Raw genomic sequence first — 19,094 nt, forward strand, 5'->3', positions numbered from 1 at the left:
AATAAAACCAATGAGAACCAGACACTAAAAAATACTTGACTTTCTCCTTCCAGCTTTATTTTTCCCTTTGTCAAAGCTGTTTGGGAAGCCAAAGCATAAAACTAATATACTCTTTTTCAGGGGCACATTATCATGGGAGCAGAGGTGGGATGACATGAGACAAATCCTGGCAGTGCTGCAGGACCAGTGCATTCATTACCTGCAGGCAGACTAGACTCACCCCATCCTTCACCTGGAATGTTGTAGCAGCCTCCTAGCTGACCTTCCCACCTCCAATGCTGCCACCATCTATTCCTTTCTTACTCTGTTCCCAGAAGCAGTTGAAATTTATACACACACACACACACACACACACACACACACACACACACACACACACATATATAGACATGTCAGCTTGCTATTTCAGATTTTTCGCAGGATCCCCAATGCAGTTAAAGTCCAAATTCCCTAATATGATCTACGGGGCTTTCAGGAGCAGCTCCCGCCTACTCCTTTTTGGTCCCACTACTACACTCCAGCTAATCGAATATCTTTCAATTTCTTAAGTAAACCACACCTCTCTTGCCTCAGTCTTCACTCCCCTCTCCCTGAAACATCCTTCCCCACCCCTTTTTCTAGCTGGATAACTTGTTCATCTTTCTGACCATTGTTTATATACCTCACTTCCTCCAAAAAGCTTCCTTAATTCCACTCCCCCAATCTGAGTTATAGGCTCCCTCTATCTCCCAGCTACCGTCCTCCACCCGATACCCTGCACTGCTTTATCAGAATATTTATGGTGCTATGTCATAACCTGTTCACATTTTAGTATCTACCATTGTGTATTTATCTAGCTTGTATTTATTAGGCAATGACCTAATCAACATTTATATTCACATCTTGAAAGGCAACATAAAATGACATACATAAAATTCCTGGAGGACAAGAAGTTGGGGAGAATATTAAATATATTGAATATATGCTTAGGGTCAAAAATTATATTAAGAGCTTGGAACAATTAACCGAATTCAATAAGATGAAATTTAATATGAATACATGTAAAGCCTTAAAATTGGGCTTTGCATAGATATGGCTGGCTTCTAGGGGTCTTGATTGAATCATATGCATTACTGGTAGGAATGACACCAGAATGTATCTTTAAATGTTTTGCTTTAACGGATGTTTAATTTAAATCAATAATAAGATAAATCTATTCAAAATACTAATCATATGTTTGATTGATATAATAGAAATATAGTATTTGTTTTGAAAGATGTAGCAGTCTCTGTTTTTCATTGGAAAAACCATAGCTAGAATAATGTACTTATCTAGGAAAAATGCAACAAGAGAGAAATTTATAAAATGAAATATATTCCAGAAAAGAGTAGAGGGTTAAATTTCTGGAAAAGAACAGTTGAGGAAATGGAGAATGTTTCAGTCAAAGGAATAGAAGTCTTTATATACCTAAGGAGTACCAGATGAAATGAATAGAATGTAGTCTATATTTATTCAGAAATCAGAACCAGGATCCATGGTTAGAAAAATTACAAGGAAGCAGATGTCAGTACATCTTAAGATGGCTTTTCAAATAATTAAAATTGTTTAAAAATGGACTGTTTGCCTTGTGAGATAGTGGGTTTCCTGTTCAGATGAAGACAAAAAGCTTAAGAATTTGGACTTTCAAGATGTTTCATGCAGTACATAGCAGGTCTACCAGATGGTCTAGAAAGTGCCTTTGCCCTTATAGATTCTGTGAGGCTGTAATATCAGTGCATTCCTTCCACTGGTGCCGATGAATGGAGACCTGAGTAAACCCATTTATGGAGGATTCTGTTTTTAGACATTTAAACAAAACAAAAACATTATTGAAAGGCACACCGCTAAAAGGGAACCAGATGAGTTGATCACTAAGGTCCTTTCCAACTAAGATATTATGAGTCTCCAGCTCTTTCTGAAGCTGGCTTCACATTAGGGATTGTGAACTTAATAAGGCCAGAGAACTTAAGGAAAAGGCAGCTTGGAAGAGAGAGGTCTAGAGAATTAAACATCTTCTGCCCACAGCATAATGGAAGGAAAGTGCCCTTTAGGGGACCATGTTCAGGGTTCTGCACTGGGGTAAAACTAAAACTGTATCTTGCACTTTCTGTGTGTTGTAATGTTGCAGTCAGAATAGTCCACTGAGCACCACATCATGTAAAATCTGCCATGGCTCCATCAGCGTTCATAGTTAAGCTAGCCATAAGTAAGCCTATGGCCCCACTATGTGCCAGGCATTGTGCCAGAGCTGTTGTCTTGTTATATAATTGAATTTTTGTAGAAATTCTCAGAGTATTATTCTCCTCATTTGAAAGGTGAGAAAACTCAGCTTCTGTGAGGCAACGTACTTTACCTATGTAATTAAGAGATCTGAGATTCAAACTCAGGATTAGCTGGACTTTGAATTAATCCAGAGTGTTTCAGGAACTCCTAGTCTTTAGTGCTAGAGAGTATCTTAATGAGTCAACTTCTTGGTTTTGCCTATGAAAAAAATGAGGCCAGAGGGGACTGAGGGTCCTGCACAGGATTCCTGTGTAAACACAAAGGAGGGCATTGGAGTCTTTCAGGGCGATGCTGCAGCATGGATAATGGCTCAGCAGGTGTGCTCTGCATACACTTGTATTCACAGCTCTGAGGGCAAACCATGCAGCAGACAGGGTCAGGGTAGGCAGAAGGTTAGTGTACCCCCACCAGCCTCTCTCCTTAATTCCCCTTTACAACTCCAAGTGTGCATATAGAAATCTATCTCTAGACTAGGTCTTGCAAACTACAGCGTAGCTGGGTACAGTTACCTCTATATTCAGTAATCATTTGCAGAGGGATGGGAGAAAGGGAATCTAACCTTTATCCAGTACCGTCATGTCTCAAATACACGTATAACTCACATTTGCCCTACCAATTCCAAAAAGCAGAGGAAAAGCCTATAGGTTTTTGCATCAGACCAGGGTTTGACGTCCGGATTGGTGAGAATGTGAAGCTTCTTTCTGCATGTTCAAAGTGGAAGCAGTTGTATCCGCCTCAATGAAATGTCAGTGTTCTGTCTCCACACCTGTTCTTTTCTTTCCTACTTGGAGGGACCAGATCAACTTTTAGAATTATAGAAGGAGGGGCATATGACCCTCCCGGAAGTAAGAGGAGAATTTTGGATGAAAGGTCAACTTTGGACCTTGGAACATCCTTTTGAGGCTTTGTCAGATTTAACTCCTCCTTTTTAAAGATAAGAAAATTGAAGTGGCTATTCCCTGCTTCTTCCTAATTAGTGACATAGTGAGGTGGCAGTCATGATGAAAGCCAGCCTGAGCCTGGGAATGTGAAGACTTGAACTCTGGTCCTAGTTTCTCTGTACCTAGACCTATAGGGAGGCATCATCAGCACTGCTCTGTCTATCCCAAGTGAGTGCCCTGTGGTATGAAGTGAGATCAGAGGGGGGGAAAGCCTTTAAAATCCTCTTTGAAGGCAAAATGTTACAAGAGAATGACTCTTAAATATATCAGCCCCCTGTAGAGAGTTTTATCCAACAGACCTCATCACCTCAATACCTAAAGAATCAGAAAAAACAATCTTGTGTTTTGAGTTTGAGGTTGTATCAAAATTACTCAGTGGTGTCCCTCAATCTTTTTCTTTATGTGTAGACTACCTTCATGTCACAAATGTTCACCTGTTCAAGGAGAGATGGGACACCAATAAAATGGACCACCACACTGACAAGTATGAAAACAACAAGTTGATTGTACGAAGAGGACAGTCTTTCTTCATCCAGATTGACTTCAATCGCCCATATGACCCCAGAAGGGATCTCTTCAGAGTGGAATACGTCATTGGTGAGTGCCATGCGCAAGCCATGTCATGATTGCCTGTGTCATCATGTCATGATAGTCATGATACCATGGGTGGCATAGTAGAGAGGGATACAGGTGCAATTGTTTATTTCCTAGAATTATACCTTGACAATTGCCTGGAGCTGGGGCTACAGCCAGCCCCGAGACAACCCTATGCTCTAAGATGGGTCTGTATAATGTCAAACATCAATAATTTGGGCCTAGCCAGTAAAAATCTTGCAAAATAAAAGTGAGTATAATTGGTACAAAATGTTAGTTAATTATTTTTCCCCAAATAGTGTTGACATCCTATAGTGTGGCTTTTAATTTATCAATTCTACTTTCATGATTTCATTGGTATTATGTGCTAAAACTTTTTTTAATTCTTTTTTTTTAAAGATTTTATTTATTTATTTGACGGAGATAGAGACAGCCAGCAAGAGAGGGAACACAAGCAGGGGGAGTGGGAGAGGAAGAAGCAGGCTCATAGCAGAGGAGCCTGATGTGGGACTCGATCCCATAACGCCGGGATCACGCCCTAGCCGAAGGCAGACGCTTAACCGCTGTGCCACCCAGGCGCCCCTAAAACTATTTTCAATTCTTAGTACACAATCTCCATACAAGCATTTCCCAAACTTCGTTCTGCTCTAATCTACTTCCATGGAATGGCTCATGATGATAATAGTCAGGTAAAGTTCACTAAACACTTTGTACTCTAATCTCCTTTTGTAGGTTGATAGTACACATTAACTTAACAGTTCTGGGAATTACCATTTAACTCTGTTTGGTTGGGTGTTTCCCAAATTAATTTGATCCTGGAACCCTTTAAATTATAGTTATTATCATTTAACACATTTTAGTAAATATTTCCCTGGAAATTTACAAATATAACAAGTAAACACATGCACAAAAAAAGCAAAGGTGGCTCAATATCAGAAAAACTATCTATATAATCCTATATATAAATAAAGTAAAAGAAAAAATCAGGCAATCAAATCAATAGTCAATGAAAGGAACATGATGAAATTCAGCAACTGTTTTTTTAAAGACTTTAAATAAATCAAAAAAGAAATCTCAATTACAGTAAAAATTATTTACCCCAAACCAACAACTTTTGGTATCCTAAGTGACAAAAAGTTAATTTAACTATAATGAGAAATTAGACAGAGATGCCTGCTATCACCATTACTTTCTTTTAGACATTGCTTCAAAGATTTTAGCAAATGAACAATTTAAGGGAAATATCTCATATAAATACTGAGAAAAATAAAATCATATATTTTGCTAATGCTATGATTATATATATAGAAAAGCCGACGGATTCAAGGACAAAAGCACAGTATTAATAAAACTTTGTAAGATGGCTATATAGAAGATAAATAAAGTCAACAGTCTTTCTCTTTAGCATTGAGAACCTAGAAATAGAAATTAGAAAAAAAATATTCCAGATATAAAACTTACTAAAACTATGAAATGTAAAAATAAATTCTAAAAAACAAGATGCATAACATGGATAAAGCAGCTACTAAATCTTAATAAAAGACATGAAAAAAACTTTGAAAAGGCAAGTATGTTTTTGGATGTGATATCTTAATTTTTTAAAGTCTCCCCAAATTAGTATGTAAATATAATGCATTTCCAATTGGAATCCCAATGGAGGATTTTTTTTTTGTCTTGAATAAAATAACAGAGTTCATTTGTAAGAGTAATTACTTGGCAATAATCAAGAAAATAATACAAAGAAAATAAATAATAGAACATTTTCTATCAGAAGCATCTATCAGAACATACTGTAAGAAGTGTTTTGTGAAAAATACGGAATCCAGAAATTGAAGTCAGTTTGTAGATTACTTAATACAGTTGTTGGTTTCATGGAGTTAGGAAAATCTGTGGGCTTTTTGGTTTTTGTTTGTTGTTTTAATAAATTAAATGATGTTGAAATAACTAGTATTTTACATCTTGGTACTTTAGTATATGTATGTTACATGTAAGTATATGCATTTAACATATTCTTGTATTTAACATATATTTATCTATACATGTATAATTATATATATATATTATCATACATGTATATGTATTTGGTTTATGTATGCCAAAATACTACAGATGACCATATATATGAGCAAATGACCAAAATACAAGTATATGACAAAATATCATATATGAGGTCAATGGATAAAAGACAGAGCTGGAAAAATATTCTGGACATACATCAGAAATAAAAGGTTAATGTAGAAAAAAAAAAACTCTTACAAACTGACAATCTAAAGACAAGCAATAGAAAAATAGACCAAGTATATTCGGAGACAATTCACAATAAAGAAAATCCAAATAAATTGTAACCTTATGAAAACATGCCCAAATTCACTAGCAGACTGGGAAAGCCAAGCAAAGTCATTTTTATCCAACAGGAAAAAGTTTAGAAAAAAACTGTAATATCTGTTGCTGGCACGCATGTTGGGAAAGACATATGTTGCTGATATAAATGTACAATTTCATAACCTTTTTAGAAACCAGTTTGGCAGTATCTGTTAATATTAAAAAGACATATGCCTTTGACCCAGTAACTCCATTCTTGGAAATCTATGCCAAAGATATTTAAAGTCTAGTTTATGAAGATGGGTATTATTTACTGCAGCATTGTTTATATTGACATAAAAATAAACACCCCTCAGGAGTGGAATGGTGGACTATATTGTGATATAGTCACATTATGGATGGTTACTTTAAGAAAAGAATGAATTAGACCTATTCGGGATGATTTCAAGTGAGATAGTGGTGAGGAAACAAAATATGGAGGAGTACATATGATCTTCTCTACATGGTGCAACTGTATCTGTGCCTAGGTCTGCAGACTACTGTGAGTGGAGAAAAGTGTAGCAGAGCATACATAGGGGATGACACGCATTCCTTTGTGGGAGAGTAGCCAGAATAAGGGAGGGAGAAGCAAAAGGAAAGGGGAAGCTAGCAACGAGAAGAGAAAAAAAGCAAGCATGATGATATGATTATATGTATGCATCTAGGTAAAATTATTGATCTCTGTGGGAATATATATATGTGTGTATAGATATATATTTATATATGAGAAATTAAAAATAATAACATCAGAGCTAAAAATAAACAACACTTCCTTAGGAAAAAATGTCTGACCCCTAGCTACTTCAGGTATATGGTTTGCATTCCCTTTCATTTACAAATTTGTACATAAAAGTGGGAAAATCGGTTGAAGCCAGAGTGGAAATGCGAGAGGAGGAAAGAGATCACTGGGATAGAATAAACAACATCAGGACAACGTGGGGTTCTGCACAGAACTGTTTGCCATCCGAATTGTGGGATGAGAAACACTAAATTATCACTCCTGTGTGTTAGGTGAAATGTAATGACCATAATTTCATTACATTTTAGGGAGCAGACTATTATTACTAATATTTTTTAATAATGAGTACTTCAGGTGAGAAAGGAACCCACAGCCAATATTTTTCAGAGTATTTTAAAATCTGATCAACATTTACTTTTATTTTTTTCCCTAAGTTCATTTATCACTTTCGGGTGTATATGTGTGTGGGGTGTGTGTGTGTGTGTGTGTGTGTATACACGCACACTTGTTTGGACTAGATTTGATTAAAATGCCCTTCACACCTCTGTAGTGCAATGATCACTACCTGTGTGTCAACAAATACATGTTTGAGGCTCTGTCCCTGGTTTTGCTGCAACTACACAGGAACTTTTTTACCTCCTTTATAGTCAAATATTTAGTGTGGTGAAGGGGGAGGAAAGATTTGTCCCTGAAGTGGACTTGACTGAGGTCTGAGGCTCTTTCCCACAGACCACTCAGAAAACAGTTGTAAGAATGGAAGTCTTAGGGAAGATGACAAGATGAGTGTCAGATCGGGTTCCCAGTGAGAGCTGTAAGCCCCCGGGGCAGGATGCCTTGTCCTGAGGGGTAAGGTCAGGGCCACGAACACAGCATCACCACAGAGAGCATGTGAAGTCCTCCCTTCTTTTCCACAAAAGGCATTGTATTACCTTTGTTCCTCCAGTAAAAAGGTGGGAGAGGGGAAGCATAGCAAATTTACCTTTGAGATAAAAATCTGTATATTTTAAAAACCAACACCTATTCTAAATCCTTCTCAGAGCCCACGATGTGTGCTTTCAGAGTTAAGCTGTATTCCAGTATGTGTAGCCTGTAATAGGTGTTATTACATTTGAGGATTTTGTATTTCCAAATTTCCCACAGAAACTAGGAAAGAAAAAAAAAACCAAAATTCCACATTCTACTTTTTAGTGTATGAGAAATCAAACACATTTGTAAAGGCTTTAAAAGACCAATGATAGAGGATTGATCCCAATTGTGTCCTTTGTGCATCCCATGTCATTCAGGGGGTGCCTTGACTGCCTGAGGTTTCGTGATGGTGGTAGGACCAGGACTAAAGAAGAAGAACACGTGGGACACTCATGGGGCCCAGAGATTTGTCTCTTAAAATGCAACGGGTGGCTCAGTCAGTTAATTCTGATTCTTGATCTCAGCTCAGGTCTTGATCTCAGGGTCGTGAGTTCAAGCCCCACATTGGACTCCCTGCCCAGCATGGAGACTACTCAATAAAATAAAATAAAATCATAAAATAAGGAAAAGAAAAAGAAAAAAATGCAATATGTGTTTCAATAGGATTGACTAAAACCATGAAAATTGCGTTTTTAAAGTCATTGTTATAATGAGAAGAGACAAGAGTATCAAATGTACAACGGAAATGAAATGAAGCACAAAGTCTTATACATACATGCAGGTGCACCTCAATTTCAGGAAACCTAGAAAGTAGGAGTGATTTAAAACACAGGAAAGAGAATGCTTTGTGAAAAATAAAGAACACATAAAGAATCTCTTCAAATATTTCTTTTGAAGTGTTTATAGATTTATCAACAAGTATCAATTTATGCACTAATTTAAAGAATATAACTATTGCATGGAGCAAGCTATCATCATATTAAACACAGGGAAAAAGTCACTTTACACTTCATTGTTTGCAGTTTGCATTCGGTTCTTTGTTCTTGTTCTTTTCTCTTTCCCTGTGACTTCATGTCAGATGAGACGGGATGTGCTAAACACTGGAGTTACCTTTATTACTATCTTCAGAACCAAAGCATTTATTTACAAGGGATCCTGCCTTTAAATCAAGTTTTTTTCTTTCTTTCTTTTTAAACATTTAAGTAAATAGATTCTCAGATGGTCCCAGATTTATCCTTTGTTTGCTGGGTCCTCCCAGTAGAGAAGGTGAACAGGGGAATTAGTGCATTTCCTCGGCCATGACTTCCCATGCATGAGCTGCAGATGGTCCCCATGCTTTGATAACTGCATTCATTAGTTGCTGGCAGAGCACAGACATCTCTGTTCATGAATTTGAGTAGGTGGGTGTGGCTGAAAAATATGCCTGGTCCTCTGTGGGGCCTTTTCTGTCTTTCTACCTCTGAGCTTAAAGCCATGACAAATCACGGAAGGAATTGGAGCAGTGTTCATTATAGGTTTTGCTAACCTGGAGCTGCGGCTGTGAAAACAGGAAGTTTGTGGTGTTACTTTGTTCTGCTTTGTCATGGGCCCCCTACTGACCTGAAACTCTGTTGAGGGAAAGTCATTCTAAGGAGAGACTTCTGAGCTGGATTCCTTACCAGCCATCCCCCTCAAAACAGCCTTACCCGGTGAGCCCTCCAAGAAAATGACAGGGTTCATAAGCAACTTCCTTTCTCCCTGGGCCCAATCTCAGGAACCCAAGGTGTGCAGGACAGCACCTCGCAGCTTCTCTTGCCTTTTCCTCAGTCCTGCCATGGCTCCCATGGCTCCAGGCTTCACATTTCTGGTTATGGCAGAAAGCAGAGGGGAGGGATGGCTTCAGCAAAGCCTGCTCCTCCCATCAGGACAACAAAAGCATTTCTGGAAGCTCCCAGCAAACTATTCACGTCTCACTTGCCACCCTTATCTGTAAGAGAAACTATGAAATTATTTCATCTTTCCAGTCTCTTCAGAGAAGAGGGGAAGGGAGCATTCAGAGCGGATATTGGTAGACACCCAGGGGTGTGTGCTAGAAATCCCTTCCAGCTTGGCCATCCTGTGAGCCTGAAAGGGCAGCCCTTACTGATGGCACACTGAGGGCGTTCAGCCTGAGTCCAGCCATTTACAGGGTGATATCAACTGCACATATTCTGCATTCTTAACCACATAAAACATTGAATTATCCTCAACACTTCAATATTTCTATTTCACTCGTTTCTTGAATAGCATTTCTCAAAAGCCAGCTGGGGTGTCAGATTCCGATGTGTTTTAAGGATGAAAGTGACATTAACAATTCTCAGCTGGAGGTTCAAGATTGGAGAGAGTTAGAGCCTGGATTAGGGCAGCTGTTGTAACAATGGAGAAGACAGATGGGATTTGAGGAACATTTGGATGGCAAAATCCACAGGACTTGTGATTGATAGTCTGTGAAGGTAGAGGGGAGGAAAGAGTCAGGTTGCTTCAAGATTGCTGGGTTGTATACCTATGATGATAGAGGCTGGCAATTCCAAATAAAGAATGCAGGCAAATTGGGTGGGGGGAAAGATGCGTGTGGGAAGTGATAATGATGATAGTGGCTCCCACTATCTCACCAGCACTGATTACCGTGCAGAGCTTCTGGGTACTTCCCGTTTAATTCTTTGCCCCCCCCCCCCACGAGAATGGGACTATGGTCATCTCCATTTTTCAGATGAGATGCAAATTGGAATGGTATAAGTAACTTGCCTGAAGTCACACCTGGAGAGTGCTGGGGCTCCAATTTGAACCGGACATTCCTAATCACAATGCACACTACTTCCGCCAGTGAAATAGTGGAGGCATAAATGTGATTTCGTTTGTGCCTTCTGAGTTTGAAGTACTTGAGGGACTTCCAGATAAACATGTCCAATAGAAGACCTCTGAAGTTTAGGGAATCAGCTTGAAGTTCATACATCATAGACAGGCAAAGCAATCTTTCAGACAAAGTAAATCAGGTAAGAAGCAGACTGAGGCTCAAATCCTGAAAGCAAACAACTTTTAAGGAATCAGTCCAGGAGCTGGAGCCCCTGGAGGAGACAAGGAGCACATGGTCCGTTACATAGAAGGGAAATCAGGGAGTGCAGTGTCACTAAGTTCAAGCAAGTTGGGTGTTTAAAGTAGATAGGGTGACCAGCTTTCTCAACTACAACAAGGAGATGCAGTGATGTAAGACTTCCCACTGGACTCAGCAGTTATGGGGACACTGGTTACTCAGGGAGAAACCAAATTTTAATGGTTTGAAGGTAAATGAGATATGAAAAGTGAACATAGTAAATGTGGACTAATCTTTTTGGAAGAGAAGAAAAGACAATTTGGATAGTAACTTGGGAAGAATGTAGGTTAGAAAAGGTGGTGTTTTGGTTTGGGTGTTTTTTTTAGAATTGAAGGTACTTGAACATGTATGGAGGCATGGGGGATGGAGCCAGTAGACGAAGCATCCTGAAGATGCAGGAGAAACATTGGGTGGCTGAGGCAGAATCCGGGAGGAGGTGAAGAGGCATGGATGAGAGATTGTCTAGGGAGAAGAATCCCTGTCCTCTGAGGGTGTTGGGAAGGAGGTAAGAGAGAATGTGAATGTGTTAGGTAGAGAGAGAGGTCATGCCTGCCTGATGACCTCAAGTTTCTCAAATACGTAGCAGGTGCGGCACGAGCTGAGGAGGGCAAAGAACACTTTCTTATATCTGAGAGCATAGCCCAGACCCTTCAAGATTTCTGTTCCCCTATAGATTTTTGGCTCAGAAAGTCCAGATAAAATCACCACCCGTGATTTTCATGGACAGAGCGCAATTTGTCTGCCGAGATCTTTCTTGCCCCAAATTGTGCAGCATGTAAGATGTAGAAAAACATTTCTTAGCCTATGCTCTCTCCACTATTTCATGCTGTGTTTTAACAAAACTAGGCTACCCATTCCATCATTTTGAAGCAGCATTTATATGGGATGTCATTTCAAATTTTTCCTTCTGTGTGTTTCTGCATCAACGATAAGTGTGTTCATTTTTAAGCCTCTGTGAAGTGACGAATAATGGCATCTAAGAAACTAGGACAGTGTTTCCCAGAGTGTGTTCTCTATGAACACGTGTCATGTGAAAGACTCCTTAAAAAAAAGTTCCATGGTCAAATGCATTTAGGTCATGCTGTTTTTTGTGTCTTTTCTTGGAGAATCTCAACACACCTTAGTGTATTAAAGGCTCTGAGGATGCACAGTGTCAAAAAGTGAATCCTCTTTAGCCTAATGCTTCTCAAAATTGTTTTACTACAAACATTACTCTACCATATTTTTATTTTCATTATATTCTTTAGTAAAATACACAACTCACTCTAGGAGATGCTGAATTACTGTTACAAATTACTTTAATTCTGCAGAATAGTCTCTGTGTTATGGTAACTTAATATAGTATGTGTTTTTTTTTCTTTTTTGATACTTTAGATTTTGTGCCAACACTAAAATAACTACAAATTTGGCACTTATACTCAGTAACTTTTCTCTTCATAAAGGATTATTTTTTTTTACATTTATGTATTTATTTGCCAGATTTTTGTTTGGCTTCTATTATCATAAAGTCTATTTACTTTCCTTTTTTGAATGTGTTTATTAGACTCTTACTGAACACCTTTCATGGGCAGAGCACTATATTGGGATTAAAGTATTAATATATGTTCATCCTCTGCTCTCAAAGAGTCTGGAAGAGACAGCCTGCACACTAGAAGTTAAGCTGAATGCCAATCTCTTGGGTGGAGTGCTTGGAAAGCACATTGGGGAGAGAGATCAACTGTATGACTAGTTGGAAGAGTCCCCCAGGAAGAGCTGGATCTCAAAGAAAACAAGTAGGAGTTGACCCAATGGAATGGGAAAAATATATGTTATAGAAAAAAAAGGGAATTTCAGTGGAGAAAGAAAACTTGGAAACATATTGATGGCTTCATACACCTTGATTCAAAGTTTATGTCTTATTCTATAAACAGCCAGGAGTCTTTACTGGAAGAGTTTTTAAAAGGAGTATATTAAAAAGCTCTAAGTGTTTTCTTTTTAGATTACTGTGGCAGAACATGGAAGATAAATTGGAGGGCTGAGATTCTTGTCAGGGACATCAGTAAGAGAGTTGGGGAGGGAAAGGAACCTTACTAATAGATAACAGGGTAAATGTGCAATACAGCATCTGTATGATTTTTCCTCTTTTTAAAAAAATTTACCTTTACAACAAGAAGTAGTGAAATTGTGGTTTGTTTCTTGTTGTTTTTTTTTTTCCCATGGTCAAATAAGACTCACTTATAGTAAAGTAATGCACTATAGTCTGAGGATAAGTCTTATGCCACAGTGACTGACACTTTGCCATGCGTGTAGACGTTTCAGGGATAATAGCTCCTATGATAAGGGATCCAGGAACCAACGCAGTGGATGGGGAGGGTTTGGAGTCCGGCAGACCCAGTGAGAGTCCGCGTTCCACCACTCAGAGCACCAACAGAATCACAGATTCCTGAGTTACATTTCCTCACCTGAAAATATTTACCTCTAGCAGCTCTTTATGGATTAAAGGAGATGATATATAAGAAAGCGCCTTCTTGCCTTCTTAGTCTCACAACAACACTGGGAAGCAGGGAGGGTAGGAATAAGCTTCACTGAAAATCTGAAAACTAGAGTGCATAGAGGTTGCATGATTGACCCAGGGTTGTGCAGGGAAAGGGAAGTCCCCTGTCCCCAACTTCCTCTTAGATGATCAGAATCTTAGCAGAGTGGTCTGTCCACTTTGGACCTACAAAGGAAGGCAGACACAGGGTGCCTGAGTGGCTCAGTCAGTTAAGCATCCAACTCTTGATTTTGGCTCAGGTCATGACCTCAGGGTCGTGAGATCCAACCCCATGTCAGGCTCTACCCTAGGCTTAGATTCTCTCTCTCCCTCTCCTTCTGCCCGCCCCCCCCACTCTCTTTCTCTCTCTCTCTAATAAATAAGTAAATAATCTTTTAAAGAAGGCAGACACAGTACAAAGATTGTAATCAAATAGTAAAATTAATCCTCGTTACACGTTTTGGAAGATTAATCCATTTATTCTCCTCTAAGCTCCTTGATTGTCTACCTGTAAATGGAGACTGGCTGAGGCACTGTCTTAGCCTGACTGTAGATATGAATGACTCCAGCTTTTTATGGGATCAATTTCCCCACTATTGTATATTTCCCTGGTGATGCCCCACCTCCACCCTGGGCCTGAAGAGAGCGTAGTGAGAGAGAAGATGGCAAGGTGAACCCTCAAAGACTTTGTAGTCAGGACCAGCGGCACTGAGCGAGGTTCTCCAATGAAGAACTATTACTAAGTAAGAACGTGCTGTCAAAAAGGCAACTAGGAAGCCATTGCTCTCTCTTTTCTCTCCTGCTAGCAAAACAAAGATAATGACCATTGAACCTCCAAACAAAAATATCCAATGTTTACAACATCCATGCTGACAGCTTAATTAATCAAATAGGAACCCTGACAACCCACAGGCCAAGTTCTGCCGGGAATTATTTGCCTATAGCTCTAGCTGAAGTGACAGAAGCTGTTTAGTCTCAAAGTAGTAGGAATCAACATCCATATTCCAGTGTGAGAGACCTGCGGGGACTCCTCTTGGCCCTGCCTTGTGACCCACATCCCATCCTGCAGAGCCGAGTTTCTAAGTGAAGCCAGTGTGTTTTGTAACATCAAGTATGCTGTGTGGCACATTCATAAGACACTGTGGAGGTTGGAATGAGAATCCTACATAGATGCCTGACTTTCTCTTCCCCTTTCTCCCTCTTTTTTATTCTCCTAATTTGCCATTGCCCTCACTGCCCTCTCTTTCTGTCTTCATGCTATGTCTTACACTGACCTCTTTCACCTGTGGGAATTCATAACCTTGACTAATTAGCACCCACATAATTGAAACTGTACATGACTAGGGGCCTATGGTCTGAACTCAGGGATTAGTCAGCATGGGCATTACCTGGCTTTTCCATATAAATTCTAAGACATTCTTGCAGTATGTGAAGTTAAAAAAGGAGGGGCAAAACATTTAATGAAAATGAATGTGCCCACTGTTAATACCTTGCTCTTAAGTCTCCAATCTGTGAAAAGAGAGACAGTGTCCAAGTGGAATGAAAACCCACTGAAGAATGGATAAAAATGGACTAATTATTCATAATCCATGCCCTCTCATGACTCTGTGAGTGTGTTACATGGACCGACAAGGGACTGACTAGAAAGCTCTTGGAACTCCTTAGTGATAGTTGCTTGCTAATAAGATGACCCAATTACAGGCTTATTTTGAATATTGCAACTATATAGGAAAGCTAAATCCTTACAGTATTCCTTACGGCAGTATAACCTTCATAAAGCATTACTATAACAGCAGCCAGAGCTAGACAGGTGTTAGATGACCACAGGCAAGCTATAAATAGCTGCACCTCTCTTTTGCTATCCTTTTCACCTTTTATTTTTTCTCAATATCTCAGCCCTTCTGATGCTTTCTATCCTTTCTGTCATTTCTCTTTCATCTCTGTCTCTCTCTGTTTTTCTTTTGCTCTCACTCTTGTTCTTTCTCTTGTATACACCTACACATAGCCCTGTGGGTAGATGTTTGTATTTACCCATTAGGGGAGTAATAAGAGTTATCCTCAGGAGGTGAGTATAGCAATTCGTGTGTGGGTTCATAGGTTTTCCTTCAGCCTTCAAGAGGTCAGGTTGGATGCTTGAATGCACTTGCCTAACTGGCTAAAGTGTAGCGTAACCACCTAGAGTTTCCTCCGCTGCACTGATGGTTCATCAGGGGGTCTTGAGGTGGCTTCTTTCATTTCCCTTTTTCCTTTCCATTTCTGTCTTTATAACATCTCATATCATGACTAGTGCAGTGAATTTCTGAGGCGGAAACCTCCACTGTGCCTAGCACTGTGTGAGATGCCATGGGGGATTTAAGACACCATCCCTGTCCTTAAAGAGCTTACTACAGTTGGGATGAGAAGAATTCCACAATAAACACAACCAGGTGGTATAAAATCAAGCACTGAACTGACACAATTCTTTACCAGAAATGTGTGACAGAGGCGGGCAGATAGGAGGGACGTAGGCTAGAGGTGAAGGATGAAGTCTTGGGACAAGGCAACTAAGTCTTGAGATGGATTTTGAGGAATTGGGAGTATCCCAAGAGGAACAGGAAGTGTGTACGCTCCAGGCTGGGAGGAAGGCATTATTGGAAACCTAAGGGTGTATTTTCTGCTGATTTTCACATATTTCTAATGAGAAAAGGAATCCTGAACTGAATCAGATCTCATGGCTATATTTAGCTTGGGTACCACTGGTTCTTGACGCTCCTGGAGTTTTGTGAAGCTTGCTGTGGTCTGGAGACCCATCTTGACAAGCCATTAGAGATGTGCTCACTTTATGGAGTCAGCCTCCAGTTATTGTTTGCTTAGTGAATGTTTGCACTAACTAGAATTCAGAGCTCTTCTGCTGGGTCTTCCCCAGGGTTTGTAGAGGTGAGCTGTGGCATCTGGATTCTCCACACAGCAGAATCATTATCGCCCCTAAACAATCCACTTCTTCATGTCAGATTAAAACACGAACCCTGAAAAACTATCTTCTGTCAAAGATCAGAATCTCATTAACATGATCGAATGCAATTAAGTCACCATTAGCTTTCAAGAGCATTTTAAAAGGGGCTCAATAAATGGTGTAGGTCTCTGTGCACATGAAGGTTCAAGAGAGACTTGAATGATATTCACATCCCTTTACTTTACTCACCCAATTTGCCTGTAGGGGGAGGAGAGAGAGTGATATCTATAATCCATGTTTTCCTGATAGCCTAGAGATGATTGATTTCTCACACTTTGAACTGGGAAACCAAATATACTTTAAAAATCAAGGTTTCTAGGGAGGAATGTGTAGAATGATAATAAAATGGATTATAGTAAAAATAAATTTTCAATCTCATTCATTAATTCATGCATTATGTTCACCAACATATGACTCCCACCTGACAGATCTATAGTCAGGTAGAGAGTCAGCTACCTATATGATGAGCCATGAAAGGTGTTCCAGCAACAGCATGTTGAATTCCTCCATTGTAGTTACTCCTTCAAATTAATGCATAATATCTGAAGCTCCCCTAGAAAACTGAAAATGCTTTGTCAGGATGGATAATACTGTCCAACTGACCCGTTTGTAAATTTGCACAAATTGGCTCTGCAGAGTAACTAGCTGACACTCTGCAGAGAGCAATGTCCTGAGGAAACAAGATATTCCAACAATAAATATTGAGGAAAAAGATGAAAAGCATCAGGAATCAGGTATGAAGAGATGCTGGAGAATAGGGTACCATAAGTTAAAAGTGTGTGGAATGAAAGAGACGGAGGGCTGAGCTTGTATTCAAGGCAGAAACAAGTAGCTGAAGGAGGAAGAGAAAAGCCCAGGAGTACTGCCCACCACACAGTTAGGATCGACTGCTCTGAAAAGCATGTCTCTCTAATGTTTTGCTCTGTGTGTCTGCTCATTGCTGAAGGTGAAGCAGTCCAAAGCTTGGTGCTTTTCATAGAATCACAGAATCATAAATACTTGGGCACTGGAAAGTATCATAGCCATCACTTTGCCCAATTAACTGTCTTATAGGTCTGGAAACTACCCATGACCAGTAAAGTGTTCAAATACATTCTTGCACAAGGTCAACCCAGGGCCTGATAGAGCTCAGTGGAGCACAGCTAGGGTGGCCCTATAATGCATCCTCCAAGCCAGGACACTTTTGAGAGGGAAGGAGCAACTAAATAAATGAGATGCTAAGAAAATAGGCATAATCTGGGGCTGTCCTTGGCAAACCTTGGATATATGATTGCCAAATCAGAGCTGAGGCAAGAGGAAGCTACTAGAAAACTAGAGGGATGTAGAGAGGAAAAGAGAACAATCTCATGATGTTAAAAAATTGCAATAAGTGTCCAAATAGGGCACAGAAAAACCATTTCAGATAGGGAAGACATGACGAGCCAAGAGCATCGGTTTGTGTGTGGTATCATGTTGACCTGGCTTTGGAAGTGCAGACTTGGGATGTTGAGTTCCTCCAGCATAGGTGAGGTCAAGCAGAGACATCCATTCAAGATGAGGCAGAGCAAAGGAAAGGAGACCCAGCAACAGGAGATGGGCAAACAGGCACAGCGCTGGGAGCAGGCCCCAGCGAGCCATCTGAGGCATAGTGTGGGCTCCTTTGCACTTCCTGACTGTAGGAGCAAAGAGACCCAAGCTACCCAGGGAGCTGAAGGGGAAGGCAACCACTTTTGCACCCCTGCAGATGAGAGCTAAACCTCTCTCCAGATCTCTTTCGGAGCTGTACAAGGTATTGCTACAGTCCTCTATAATCCTTCAGGGTTCTGGGTGGCGATGGCAACCTTGAATTCTCTGGACGTTTAATCAGATCACCTGGGAGAGTACTAGGACTGGACAGGAAGAGCATTAATGGAAATTTGGAATAAATAGGGGACTAAACATGTTCAAGTCTATGAGTGGGGTTCAACCAGTGTGGAATCCCAGGTCAGGTCTGTGATCATTCTCTATGCGTGTGATCTAGTTATAAGAGGTAGTTACAACTATAATCTACCTTTTGCATGTGAGGAAACTGAGACAGTAGTCTTGCAAATGTATCAACAATTTTGCACTGCCCATTGGGCAGCTCAGAAGTCCTTATACTGGCACTTCTTTGCACCTGCCTTCCCTGGCAGCACCTCGTCATCAAACATTGCCACACTGCACCCCACGAAATCAATTTTTGGCAACTGATTCTGAAGGAACCGGTCCCAGCTAATAGCTAATGGCAAGGTTTAATAAATCCATTCTTGATAAAATTCAAATATACAATAAGACTAATCATATTTCCTCTCACCTCCGTATTTATTCTTCATGGAAATAATTTCCTATCATTTTAAGTGAAAAAATTGCCATGGTTGAATTCCATTCATTGCACACAGTTTGGAGATGGGGATGGTTTCCTGTCTTTGCCTGCCATTCAGTGGACCCTGTACCCTTCCATGATCTTTCCAGATCCCAGGTCCAGCATCAGGTCAGAAATGCTAGGACCACCCAATATTCAGAATCTGAATTCTACTGATTACTCCTTCAGTGAAGAGACTAGGTATGAGGAACTTGGTTAAGGTATAGTCCTGGCAGGACAGTCCAAATGCCTTTGGTAAGGGAGAGGAGATAGAGAAGAG

General features: G+C 40.0%; 1 protein-coding gene across 1 annotated transcript in view; it reads left to right on the forward strand.

The window, feature by feature from the left end:
* F13A1 (coagulation factor XIII A chain) overlaps positions 1-19,094 on the forward strand; it is a 166,126-nt gene that overhangs the window by 10,596 nt on the left and 136,436 nt on the right. Inside the window, exon 4 of the mRNA XM_034660199.1 lies at positions 3,651-3,839. Coding sequence (XP_034516090.1) covers positions 3,651-3,839 — 189 coding nt within the window. The remainder of the gene's footprint in view (positions 1-3,650; positions 3,840-19,094) is intronic.

This window comes from Ailuropoda melanoleuca, chromosome 5 (genome assembly GCF_002007445.2).
Source record: "Ailuropoda melanoleuca isolate Jingjing chromosome 5, ASM200744v2, whole genome shotgun sequence".
In the NCBI taxonomy this organism is placed as follows: domain Eukaryota; kingdom Metazoa; phylum Chordata; class Mammalia; order Carnivora; family Ursidae; genus Ailuropoda; species Ailuropoda melanoleuca.